Raw genomic sequence first — 13,039 nt, forward strand, 5'->3', positions numbered from 1 at the left:
CATTTCATTTCAGCGACAGTAAATAGGAAGACGAAGTTAATGATAATGATGATGAAGAGGAGAAGGAGGATTAGGGAGACGATGATGATGATGATGATGATGATGATGATGATGATGATGATGATGATGATGGAATTTATGATGATGATGGAATTGATGATGATAAGTATGAATATTTTGAGGACGTTGAGAACATCATAATGATTAGAAGGGAATGGTGAACGATTATCAATTGTATAAATAATAAAAATGGTACAAAATTATAAAATACATGCTGGTGGTAGTTGTAATAATACTGTAAATGCAAATTTGATATGAAATGATGTGTTTGGTAGCAATATGTAAATAGACAGTATAAAGTAGTAGGAAATGGGTAGGAAATGTAAAGCAATAAATGTATCAACAGTAGGTGTATATGAAAATAATATATCAACAAATTTGTTAAAGTTTGGAAATAGGTTTCCGTTTTATAACATCAAAAATAACAAAATAGCCAGGGTCATTCTGGATTCAAAAAATAATCACATGAGATGGAAAAAAATAAATAAATAAATAAATTATTTATATCAATTCAAACATTTGGATCAGCGAGAAACAAAGAAAATAAATAGTGGAGGGGGGGGGGGGGTAAGAAGCTGTCATTAGTGTATTTAAATTGACCCAAATCAACAAAAGGATACAATTTATCTTTTTAAAAAGTTTTTATCTTAAGTTTTTAAAAAACACATTTCAGTTTGTTTTGTTTTTAAGGGTTTTACGGCGCTTGCAAAACATTATGGTTATATCAGCGCCAGTAAAAAGGAAGAAAATGGGATAGAAAAATGTCTAGAATTACAATTCTAAAGCAGTGACATCTCGCCTTGTCAATAAATCTGTGATTTTAACAATCTTCTACCATTTCTCTCCTAGTTGGTATTTGTCAATAAATCTGTGATTTTAACAATCTTCTACCATTTCTCTCTTAGTTGGTATTTGTCAATAAATCTGTGATTTTAACAATCTTCTACCATTTCTCTCTTAGTTGGTATTTGTCAATAAATCTGTGATTTTAACAATCTTCTACCATTTCTCTCTTAGTTGGTATTTGTCAATAAATCTGTGATTTTAACAATCTTCTACCATTTCTCTCTTAGTTGGATTTGGCCATTTGTGAATTTATTGTGGATGGAAAGAGGACGAAAGAAAGCAAAAATGCAACATGACTTTTGATGACTACCATATAAGGGGCGATACGTCTGAAGATAGCAGAATAGATCAGTTGATAGAATGCTCACCATACAAGTAAAGAGAGAAGTATCTGTCACAAATACAGTCAAAGTCTCTTATTTACTGATCTTTTTTTCTTATATGTTGACATCAATATACCTTTTCTAGATATTTATATCTTTACACTTTTATAATCTGTATGTCCCTTAATTTACACTATGTAATTATTCTTACAGCCTACAATGTTATTACACTATATATACCTATTACCAAATTTTACTGTACCACATTATATTTATGTATATTATGTTTATGTATGTATCATTGTCGGCATTTTATACGTCTGTACAAAAATTTCCTTTTGGATGGATAAAGTACATTATTGTTATTATTATTATTATTATTATTATTATTATTATTATTATTATTATTATTATTATTATTATTATTATTATTATTATTATGACCCACCTATTAAACTAAGTGGTGATTGTAGTTTGTGGCAAGTTAAGAAACAATATAAATTCCCCCAAACAAACAATTGGGCTTCCCATAGCTCAGTGGGTAGAACACGACTTGCTTCACATGCAACAGGTATCCTGGGTAAATCAAGCTGTTTTTTCCTCTGCCCCACCCCCCCCCCCCCCCCCCCCCCCACTGCCTCTTGTCCACCATCCAACAGTGATTGGGTTGCTGAGTCTTTTAGATCTGGTGAAAAAGTACTCTGCTAGCGTCCTATCCAAAACGACTAGGTTCCTATCAAAAAGGTAGCAAGAAAGTACTTTTGTCCATTTCACGTTATAGAAACCAGGAAAAACTCAACGTCTCCTTGAGTCTAAAGACTCTGAAGGACTAATCTATAAACGAAACAAATAAGTTTTAACGAAATCTAACTTTTTTATATTCTCTGTCTTCAAATTTCCACCTTTAAAAACCCAGACTTAATAAAAGGACGAGAGAAGAGTACACAAATTGCCGATACAATAAAACTGGAACTCCTTGTGGAGTTGTCATGACAACAAACAATGATAAAACAATTCACATGAATGGACTTTTCCGTTGACGGTTAAGGCATTTCGAGGGAATAACGGTACAAGAATGGGAATGAACGTTGTCATGTCAACAAATTTGGGCATCTGAAAGTATAAAAAAGAAGTAAATAAATAATAGAAATAACTCAATTAATAAAAATGTTATAGTGAATGAAATAATCAGTCGTATGGTGAATAGGTTTGAACTGAGATATTGCCAAGTTTAGTTAGAAGGTCAATTTTGATCAAAAATGAGTTCTTGTCATAAATGATTAAATCAACCCTTTTTGTACATCTTCGGTAAATATCAAAGCTTAATTTCACTTCTAAATATTTTTTACAGTTAGTCAAGTTGAAAAAGTATGAAATTTGAGAAAAGTTGCTGGATACCTTTCCCATACATCTGACCATAACTTCATGAAAAATCACCCAATTTACTTCAAATAAAGATTAAAATGCTCTGGAGAGCATATTCTTTCAGAAAATGTTAAAAAATGCAAATCCAAAATTTTCACCTTCCCACTGGTTATGTCATTCACTGACACAAATTGTCACTGGTTATAGGTTAAACTAGATCATTTATATCGGGCAATATCCACTAAACGTGCTCCAAGTGCTTTACAACAAGTCCCTAGTCAATAGCAACACTTAACATTTGTGACGAGAAATGATTCCTGTTAGGCGATATTATTTCGTTCTACATGTTACTTTTGTTCAGGGACCCCTTGTAAAACGCTTTGCGCACATTTAGTGGATATTGCGCTATATAAAAGCCCAAGCTTAAATTTCTAAGTCATAAAATTACCACTTATGCAGCTGTTGTTAAGCATTTTCCACAATGGGGGCAGAGTCGCCATGGAGTCCCTCCCCAAACGACTGACAGACTAAACCACCCAGTATCAACACCAACACTCTCACAACCAAGCCAATGACAACACAGGCTATCGTGGCCGCCGCCAGGCCGGGATGGGCATCGATGTACTGGGATAACTGGGAATACAGAATCAAGAATTGAGGATTAAAATTGGGTTAGTTGCTGGTTTGGAGGATTCAGTGATGAATCAGTGGTGATGGTGACAAAGATGGAAAAAAAGGAGGAAAATTATAAGTGAATGTCTTTGTGACCCCAGGCTGCTAGAAGCTGTGACTGTAAAAAGTCATAAATAAAAATGAATATAACAGCTTAAAAAAACAACTAAATACCAAACACGGAATGATCCCGGCTCAAAACCCTTCTTCAGCCACCAACAAAAAAACAATAAAGACATGAATACATGACTAAATTCCAGATAGACGCTGAAATATTTTGTAGGTTATCAGTTATGTATTTATTTCTTTTTTTTGTTGTTGTTGTTGTTGACTGAAAAAGGATTTTGAGCCCGAAATGTTCCGTGTTTGGCATTTTCTTCTTTTTCGAATTTGTTATATTCCATTTTGATTATTAATGATTGTCTTTAAGCCTCATTATTACAGCACTAACCCCTCACTATTAGAGCCATTGAGATGATAAACTATCATTGACACTCTAGCTAACTTATGGAGAGTGGGAAACGTCACCTATTTGTTCCACCACACATCAACTCTCTTCACTGCCAGGACATTTGATTGGAGGAAATGCCATTCTTTTCAAAAGGAGGAAAATCCTCCAAAATCGAGGATTTCCGTCAATCCAACGACAACCATCAACACTGATAAAAATGGCAGCACTTGTGATCATTTTAATTCAAGTCAGGACCAGAAAGAAGGGACTTTGACTTTAATGGAATATTTAAAAATATAATTGATGACAAAATAAAAAATATAATAAAATAAAATTCCTTTTCTTCACCCCAAAGTGTTTTTTGACTTAAGTGCTTGGTTAAATATTCTAAGAGGACAAATTCAAACAGGGGTCTGAACCAGACGTAAAATTCAAAACCTTCGACGACGAATCAGTGAGTCTAACCTGAGGTCATCCAAAAGTCACTCACTTTGTTATAATATAGTAACAGCTCGTGGATCAGGATTAACTAATTCTATCTCCACTTTGGAAGATTTTGAGATATTACATGTGCGGCTCGGTGGTCTTGTGGTATGGCACCCGCTTTTGGATCGGAAGGTCCTGGGTTCGAGCCTCTTGCTGCACATAGTTGAGCCCTTGGAAAAGGCTCTTTACTCACTTTCTCTCACTGTACTTGGGTGTAAAATGAGTACCTGACTGTAAACAGCGTTGTCTCTGTCCGAAAAAATTGTAATATTGTCTAACAGGCGTCATGTCCCACCTGCATGTTAAGTGTTGCTGTTGGCCAGGGACCCCTTGTAAAGCGCTTTGAGCACGTTTAGTGGATATTGCGCTATATAAATGCTCTAATCATTTTTTACCTGGCCATCAACAGCGTTGTTTCTGTATTTAAAAAATTTGTAATATCGCCTAACAGGCATCATGTCTCTTTCTAAATGTTACATGTTGCTGTTAGTCAAGGACCCTTTGTAAAGCGCTTTGAGCACATTGAGTGGATATTGCGCTATATAAAAAAGCTAAAGTTTTATTACAAACGGGTTATAAAGGACTTCATCTTTTTTGTTCAAATCGGGGAAATAGCTCAAAAGTTTTGTGCAGAAGAGTGGGTGAAATTTCTCAATTTGAAGAAACGAGGAGATAGAACCAGATAATCGTCAGCCCACGAACTGGTACTAATTAATGAATTGATTAAGATCATTTACAAAAAGTCAACTTACATGCCACATTTTGTAAGCCATATAGGCCATTCCGGGTGTACACAACACAAAAAACATAACGGCTGTGCATTTGGACTCTCTTGTAAACTGAAATGGAGAGAAGAATGAATGGTCCAGCTGAACAAATATTTCATACCGATTTTCATTTGATTTTCTATTTCACTTTCTAACTGTGACTCAATGGATCCTCAAAAAGAGAGAGAGATACATTTTCTGTCACATCCTTTTCTAACATTAAAACTTTGCTTTGGAATTCTGACGTGACAAATTAGGGAGCAAGCTGATTTTTTTTTCCATGTGCTTTTCTCCCTGCTTTGCCTGGCCCTGTGTCAATTACTCTTTCCGATCTGCACAAAGGTAGACAAAGGTAGACAAAGGGAGGCAATGGTAGACAAAGGGAGGCAAAGGTAGACAAAGGGAGACAAAGGTGGACAAAGGTAGACAAAGGTGGACAAATGTCGACAAAGGTAGACAAAGGGAGACAAAGGTAGACAAAGGTAGACAAAGGTGGACAAAGGTAGACAAAGGTAGACAAAGGTAGACAAAGGGAGACAAAGGTAGACAAAGGGAGACAAATGTAGACAAAGGTAGACAAAGGTGGACAAAGGTAGACAAAGGGAGGCAAAGGTAGACAAAGGGAGACAAAGGTAGACAAAGGGAGACAAAGGGAGACAAAGGGAGACAATGGTAGACAAAGGTGGACAAATGTCGACAAAGGGAGACAAAGGGAGACAAAGGTAGACAAAGGGAGACAAAGGTAGACAAAGGGAGACAAAGGGGGACAAAGGAGACAAAGGTGGGACAAAGGTGGACAAATGTCGACAAAGGGAGACAAAGGTAGACAAAGGTGGACAAATGTCGACAAAGGTAGACAAAGGTGGACAAAGGGAGACAAAGGTAGACAAAGGTAGACAAAGGTGGACAAAGGTAGACAAAGGGAGACAAAGGTAGACAAAGGTGGACAAAGGTAGACAAAGGTGGACAAAGGGAGACAAAGGTAGACAAAGGTAGACAAAGGTGGACAAAGGTAGACAAAGGGAGACAAAGGTGGACAAAGGTGGACAAAGGTGGACAAAGGTAGACAAAGGTGGACAAATGTCGACAAAGGTAGACAAAGGTAGACAAAGGTAGACAAAGGTGGACAAATGTAGACAAAGGTAGACAAAGGGAGACAAAGGTGGAAAAAGGTAGACAAAGGTGGACAAATGTAGACAAAGGTAGACAAAGGGAGACAAAGGTAGACAAAGGGAGGCAAAGGTAGACAAAGGTAGACAAAGGGAGACAAAGGTAGACAAAGGGAGACAAATGTAGACAAAGGTAGACAAATGTAGACAAATGTCGACAAAGGGAGACAAAGGGAGACAAAGGTAGACAAAGGGAGACAAAGGTAGACAAAGGGAGACAAAGGTAGACAAAGGGAGACAAAGGTAGACAAAGGTAGACAAAGGTGGACAAATGTAGACAAAGGTAGACAAAGGGAGACAAATGTAGACAAAGGGAGACAAATGTAGACAAAGGTAGACAAAGGTAGACAAATGTAGACAAAGGTAGACAAAGGGAGACAAATGTAGACAAAGGTAGACAAAGGTGGACAAAGGTAGACAAAGGTAGACAAAGGTGACAAAGGGAGACAAAGGAGCAAGGTAGACAAAGGTGAGACAAAGGTAGACAAAAGGAGAGACAAAGTAGTACAAAGGTGGACAAAGGTAGACAAAGGTGGACAAAGGGAGACAAAGGTAGACAAAGGTGGACAAAGGTAGACAAAGGGAGACAAAGGTAGACAAAGGTGGACAAAGGTGGACAAAGGTAGACAAAGGTGGACAAATGTCGACAAAGGTAGACAAAGGTGAAGACAAAGGAGACAAAGGTAGACAAGGTGGACAAATGTGGACAAATGTAGACAAAGGGAGACAAAGGTGGACAAAGGTAAAGAACAAAGGTGGACAAATGCGACAAAGGTAGACAAAGGGAGACAAAGGTAGACAAAGGTGACAAAATGTAGACAAAGGTAGACAAAGGTGGAACATCAAGGTAGACAAAGTGAGGAGCAAAGGTAGAACAAAGGTTAGACAAAGGGAGACAAGGTAGACAAAGGTGGACAAATGGGACAAAGGGAGACAAAGGTAGACAAAGGTAGACAAAGGTGGACAAAGGTAGACAAAGGGAGACAAAGGTAGACAAAGGTGGACAAAGGTGGACAAAGGTAGACAAAGGTGGACAAATGTCGACAAAGGTAGACAAAGGGAGACAAAGGTAGACAAAGGGATGGCAAAGGAGACAAAGGGAGACAAAGGTGGACAAAGGTAGACAAAGGTGGACAAATGTAGACAAAGGTAGACAAAGGGAGACAAAGGTAGACAAAGGGGGGCAAGGTGACAAAGGTAGACAAAGGGAGACAAAGGGAGACAAAGGGAGACAATGTAGACAAAGGAGACAAATGTAGACAAAGGTAGACAAAGGAGACAAAGGGAGACAAAGGTAGACAAAGGGAGACAAAGGAGACAAAGAGACAAAGGAGACAAAGGGGACAAGGTAGACAAAGGTAGACAAAGGTGGACAAAGAGACAAAGGTAGACAAAGGAGACAAATGTAACAAAGGAGACAAAGGAGACAAAGGTAGACAAAGGTGACAAAGTAGACAAAGGTGACAAAGGGAGACAAAGTAGACAAAGGTAGACAAAGGTGGACAAAGGTAGACAAAGGAGACAAAGGTGGACAAAGGGGACAAAGGTAGACAAAGGTGACAAAGTGACAAAGGTAGACAAAGGGAGACAAAGGTAGACAAAGGTGACAAAGGTGACAAAGGTGGACAAAGGGAGACAAGGTAGACAAAGGTGGACAAAGGTAGACAAAGGGGACAAAGTGACAAAGGTGACAAAGGGGACAAAGGTAGACAAGGTGGACAAATGTGACAAAGGTAGACAAAGGGAGACAAAGGTAGACAAAGGAGCAAAGGTGACAAAGTAGACAAAGGAGACAAAGGAGACAAAGGTGGACAAAGGTGACAAAGGGGACAAAGGACAAAGGTAGACAAAGGGAGACAAAGGTAGACAAGGTAGACAAAGGGAGACAAAGGGAGACAAAGGTAGACAAAGGGAGACAAAGGGAGACAAATGTAGACAAAGGGAGACAAAGGTAGACAAAGGTGGACAAATGTCGACAAAGGGAGACAAAGGGAGACAAAGGTAGACAAAGGGAGACAAAGGTAGACAAAGGTAGACAAAGGTAGACAAAGGGAGACAAAGGTAGACAAAGGTGGACAAATGTCGACAAAGGGAGACAAAGGTAGACAAAGGTGGACAAAGGGCGACAAAGGTAGACAAAGGGAGACAAAGGGAGACAAAGGTAGACAAATGTAGACAAAGGGAGACAAATGTTATCCCATGCATTAGGAGATAAAATCACAAATAACAAATTTTTTATATCTACAGAAAACTTTGACTTCAGATCTCCATCAATAATGGTTATCTCCAATTTGTCCAAATGTCTGTTTGTGAGAAGTCGGGCGTAACCTTTACCCTCTCGTTACAAACGATGGCAAAATCCTCACATGCCTTACCATGCAACAAACATTTCTTCTCATTTCGTTTTGTTTTGTTTTTTATACCACAAAATTGGAAGAATGTCCTTTGTTAAGTAAGGTTTTAAAAATAAATATAAAAATAAAATTACCTTTATTCATCCCATAGGGGAAATTTGTCTTAAGGGTCATTTCAAGGGGATAACCCAGGCGCCAGTCGCAGTGCAGCGCGCAAATTGAGCTAAGACTAGGTGACATGCCCAAGGCCACAAAGTGCAGCGGCGGTGATCGAACTCAGTACCTGTTGGGTACAAAGCAAAGACCATACCCCTGAGCCACACTGCCTCATGAGAACTTAATGATGTGTTGTAAACCTTGTTTTGCTGAACAAAATTGTGTGTGTCATGTTCTCATTCCCTTTGAGTTAGAGTGTGCTGGAGAAATGATCAGAGTGTCACTACTGACCCCAACGAAAGAGTGAAAATGGAGAGGCTTCGTATGGGAACAAAACAGACAATGGACATTTCGGGTACAAACCCTTCGTCAGCACAACAGTACACAAATAAATGTGGAAAACAAATAAAATATAATGTAAAATAACTTGTATCGTCTGTACTCAATGGTGGCTGCAACTGTTGTGCTGAAGAAGGGTTTGTACCCGAAACGTCCATTGTCTGTTTTGTTCCCATACGAAGCCTCTCCATTTTCACTCTTTCGTTAGTATTTTACAATCACCGGCTTCAGGCAGCCCCTACCGTTTTCCACTACTGACCCCTTAACATCCAATGACAGTGTGGAGTCGATGAGTGTGACACTTACCCCTAGATATCCAATGATGGTATCTGTGCTGGAGAAATGATCAGAGTGTCACTACTGACCCCTGAACATCTAATGACAGTGTGGAGTCGATGAGTGTGACTACTTACCCCTAGATATCCAATGATGGTTTCTGTGTTGGAGAAATGATCAGAGTGTCACTACTGACCCCTGAACATCCAATGACAGTGTGGAGTCGATGAGTGTGACTACTTACCCCTAGATATCCAATGATGGTTTCTGTGTTGGAGAAATGATCAGAGTGTCACTACTGACTCCTGAACATCCAATGACAGTGTGAAGAGTTGATGAGTGTCACTACTTACCCCTAGATATCCAATGATGGTATCTGTGTTGGAGAAATGATCAGAGTGTCACTACTGACCCCTGAACATCCACTGACAGTGTGAAGAGTTGATAGGTGTGACTACTTACCCCTAGATATCCAATGATGGTATCTGTGTTGGAGAAATGATCAGAGTGTCACTACTGACCCCTGAACATCCAATGACAGTGTGAAGAGTCGATGACTGTGACTACTTACCCCTAGATATCCAATGATGGTTTCTGTGTTGGAGAAATGATCAGAGTGTCACTACTGACACCTGAACATCCAATGACAGTGTGGAGTCGATGACTGTGACTACTTACCCCTAGATATCCAATGATGGTATCTGTGTTGGAGAAATGATCAGAGTGTCACTACTGACCCCTGAACATCCAATGACAGTGTGGAGTCGATGAGTGTGACTACTTACCCCAAGATATCCAATGATGGTATCTGTGCTGGAGAAATGATCAGAGTGTCACTACTGACCCCTGAACATCCAATGACAGTGTGGAGTCGATGAGTGTGACTACTTACCCCTAGATATCCAATGATGGTATCTGTGTTGGAGAAATGATCAGAGTGTCACTACTGACCCTGAACATCCAATGACAGTGTGGAGTCGATGAGTGTGACTACTTACCCCTAGATATCCAATGATGGTATCTGTGCTGGAGAAATGATCAGAGTGTCACTACTGACACCTGAACATCCAATGACAGTGTGGAGTCGATGAGTGTCACTACTTACCCCTAGATATCCAACGATGGTTTCTGTGTTGGAGAAATGATCAGAGTGTCACTACTGACCCCTGAACATCCAATGACAGTGTGGAGTCGATGAGTGTGACTACTTACCCCTAGATATCCAATGATGGTATCTGTGTTGGAGAAATGATCAGAGTGTCACTACTGACCCCTGAACATCCAATGACAGTGTGGAGTCGATGAGTGTGACTACTTACCCCTAGATATCCAATGATGGTATCTGTGTTGGAGAAATGATCAGAGTGTCACTACTGACCCCTGAACATCCAATGACAGTGTGGAGTCCATGAGTGTGACTACTTACCCCTAGATATCCAATGATGGTATCTGTGTTGGAGAAATGATCAGAGTGTCACTACTGACCCCTGAACATCCAATGACAGTGTGAAGAGTCGATGACTGTGACTACTTACCCCTAGATATCCAATGATGGTATCTGTGTTGGAGAAATGATCAGAGTGTCACTACTGACCCCTGAACATCCAATGACAGTGTGGAGTCGATGAGTGTGACTACTTACCCTAGATATCCAATGATGGTATCTGTGTTGGAGAAATGATCAGAGTGTCACTACTGACCCCTGAACATCCAATGACAGTGTGAAGAGTCGATGACTGTGACTACTTACCCCTGATATCCAATGATGGTATCTGTGTTGGAGAAATGATCAGAGTGTCACTACTGACCCCTGAACATCCAATGACAGTGTGAAGAGTCGATGAGTGTGACTACTTACCCCTAGATATCCAATGATGGTATCTGTGTTGGAGAAATGATTAGAGTGTCACTACTGACCCCTGAACATCCAATGACAGTGTGAAGAGTCGATGAGTGTGACTACTTACCCCTGATATCCAATGATGGTATCTGTGCTGGAGAAATGATCAGAGTGTCACTACTGACCCCTGAACATCCAATGACAGTGTGAAGAGTCGATGAGTGTGACTACTTACCCCTGATATCCAATGATGGTATCTGTGTTGGAGAAATGATTAGAGTGTCACTACTGACCCCTGAACATCCAATGACAGTGTGAAGAGTCGATGACTGTGACTACTTACCCTGATATCCAATGATGGTATCTGTGTTGGAGAAATGATTAGAGTGTCACTACTGACCCCTGAACATCCAATGACAGTGTGGAGTCCATGAGTGTGACTACTTACTCCTAGATATCCAATGATGGTATCTGTGTTGGAGAAATGATTAGAGTGTCACTACTGACCCCTGAACATCCAATGACAGTGTGAAGAGTCGATGAGTGTGACTACTTACCCCTGATATCCAATGATGGTATCTGTGTTGGAGAAATGATTAGAGTGTCACTACTGACCCCTGAACATCCAATGACAGTGTGGAGTCGATGAGTGTGACTACTTACCCTAGATATCCAATGATGGTATCTGTGTTGGAGAAATGATTAGAGTGTCACTACTGACCCCTGAACATCCAATGACAGTGTGGAGTCGATGAGTGTGACTACTTACCCTAGATATCCAATGATGGTATCTGTGCTGGAGAAATGATCAGAGTGTCACTACTGACCCCTGAACATCCAATGACAGTGTGGAGTCGATGAGTGTCACTACTTACCCCTAGATATCCAATGATGGTATCTGTGCTGGAGAAATGATCAGAGTGTCACTACTGACCCCTGAACATCCAATGACAGTGTGGAGTCCATGAGTGTGACTACTTACCCCTAGATATCCAATGATGGTATCTGTGCTGGAGAAATGATCAGAGTGTCACTACTGACCCCTGAACATCCAATGACAGTGTGGAGTCCATGAGTGTGACTACTTACCCCTAGATATCCAATGATGGTATCTGTGCGGGAGAAATGATCAGAGTGTCACTACTGACCCCTGAACATCCAATGACAGTGTGGAGTCCATGAGTGTGACTACTTACCCCTAGATATCCAATGATGGTATCTGTGCTGGAGAAATGATCAGAGTGTCACTACTGACCCCTGAACATCCAATGACAGTGTGGGGTCCATGAGTGTGACTACTTACCCCTAGATATCCAATGATGGTATCTGTGCTGGAGAAATGATCAGAGTGTCACTACTGACCCCTGAACATCCAATGACAGTGTGGAGTCGATGAGTGTGACTACTTACCCCTAGATATCCAATGATGGTATCTGTGTTGGAGAAATGATCAGAGTGTCACTACTGACCCCTGAACATCCAATGACAGTGTGGAGTCCATGCCTGTGACTACTTACCCCTAGATATCCAATGATGGTATCTGTGTTGGAGAAATGATCAGAGTGTCACTGCTGACCCCTTAACATCCAATGACAGTGTGGAGTCGATGAGTGTGACTACTTACCCCTAGATATCCAATGATGGTATCTGTGCTGGAGAAATGATCAGAGTGTCACTACTGACCCCTGAACATCCAATGAAAGTGTGAAGAGTCGATGAGTGTGACTACTTACCCCTAGATATCCAATGATAAACCAGACGATGCTGAATGGAATTCCAACAGCCAGGATGACAATGTCCTTGGTGTCAATGGAGATTCGAGACCCCAGCATGAGAACGATCAGACTCAGCTATGGAATGACAACGACAACAACAACGATAAAAATAGGAAACAATAAATATATAAATAAACCAAAACAAAAACAACAAAAACCT

At 40.1% G+C, this 13,039-nt stretch overlaps 1 protein-coding gene across 1 annotated transcript in view; it reads right to left on the reverse strand.

Moving 5' to 3' along the window:
* Nucleotides 1–1,584: 1,584 nt before the first annotated feature.
* The window catches only part of LOC144979451 (uncharacterized), a 25,780-nt gene continuing 14,325 nt past the window's right edge, over nucleotides 1,585–13,039 (reverse strand). The window contains exons 5-8 of the mRNA XM_078926106.1: nucleotides 12,838–12,954; nucleotides 4,956–5,042; nucleotides 3,043–3,227; nucleotides 1,585–2,342 (exon numbers count right to left, since the gene is read on the reverse strand). Coding sequence (XP_078782232.1) covers nucleotides 3,060–3,227; nucleotides 4,956–5,042; nucleotides 12,838–12,954 — 372 coding nt within the window. The 3' untranslated portion in view covers nucleotides 1,585–2,342; nucleotides 3,043–3,059. The remainder of the gene's footprint in view (nucleotides 2,343–3,042; nucleotides 3,228–4,955; nucleotides 5,043–12,837; nucleotides 12,955–13,039) is intronic.

This window comes from Berghia stephanieae, chromosome 9 (genome assembly GCF_034508935.2).
Source record: "Berghia stephanieae isolate SIO BIC M18660-M18661 chromosome 9, UCSD_Bste_1.3, whole genome shotgun sequence".
Classification (NCBI taxonomy): Eukaryota; Metazoa; Mollusca; class Gastropoda; order Nudibranchia; family Aeolidiidae; genus Berghia; species Berghia stephanieae.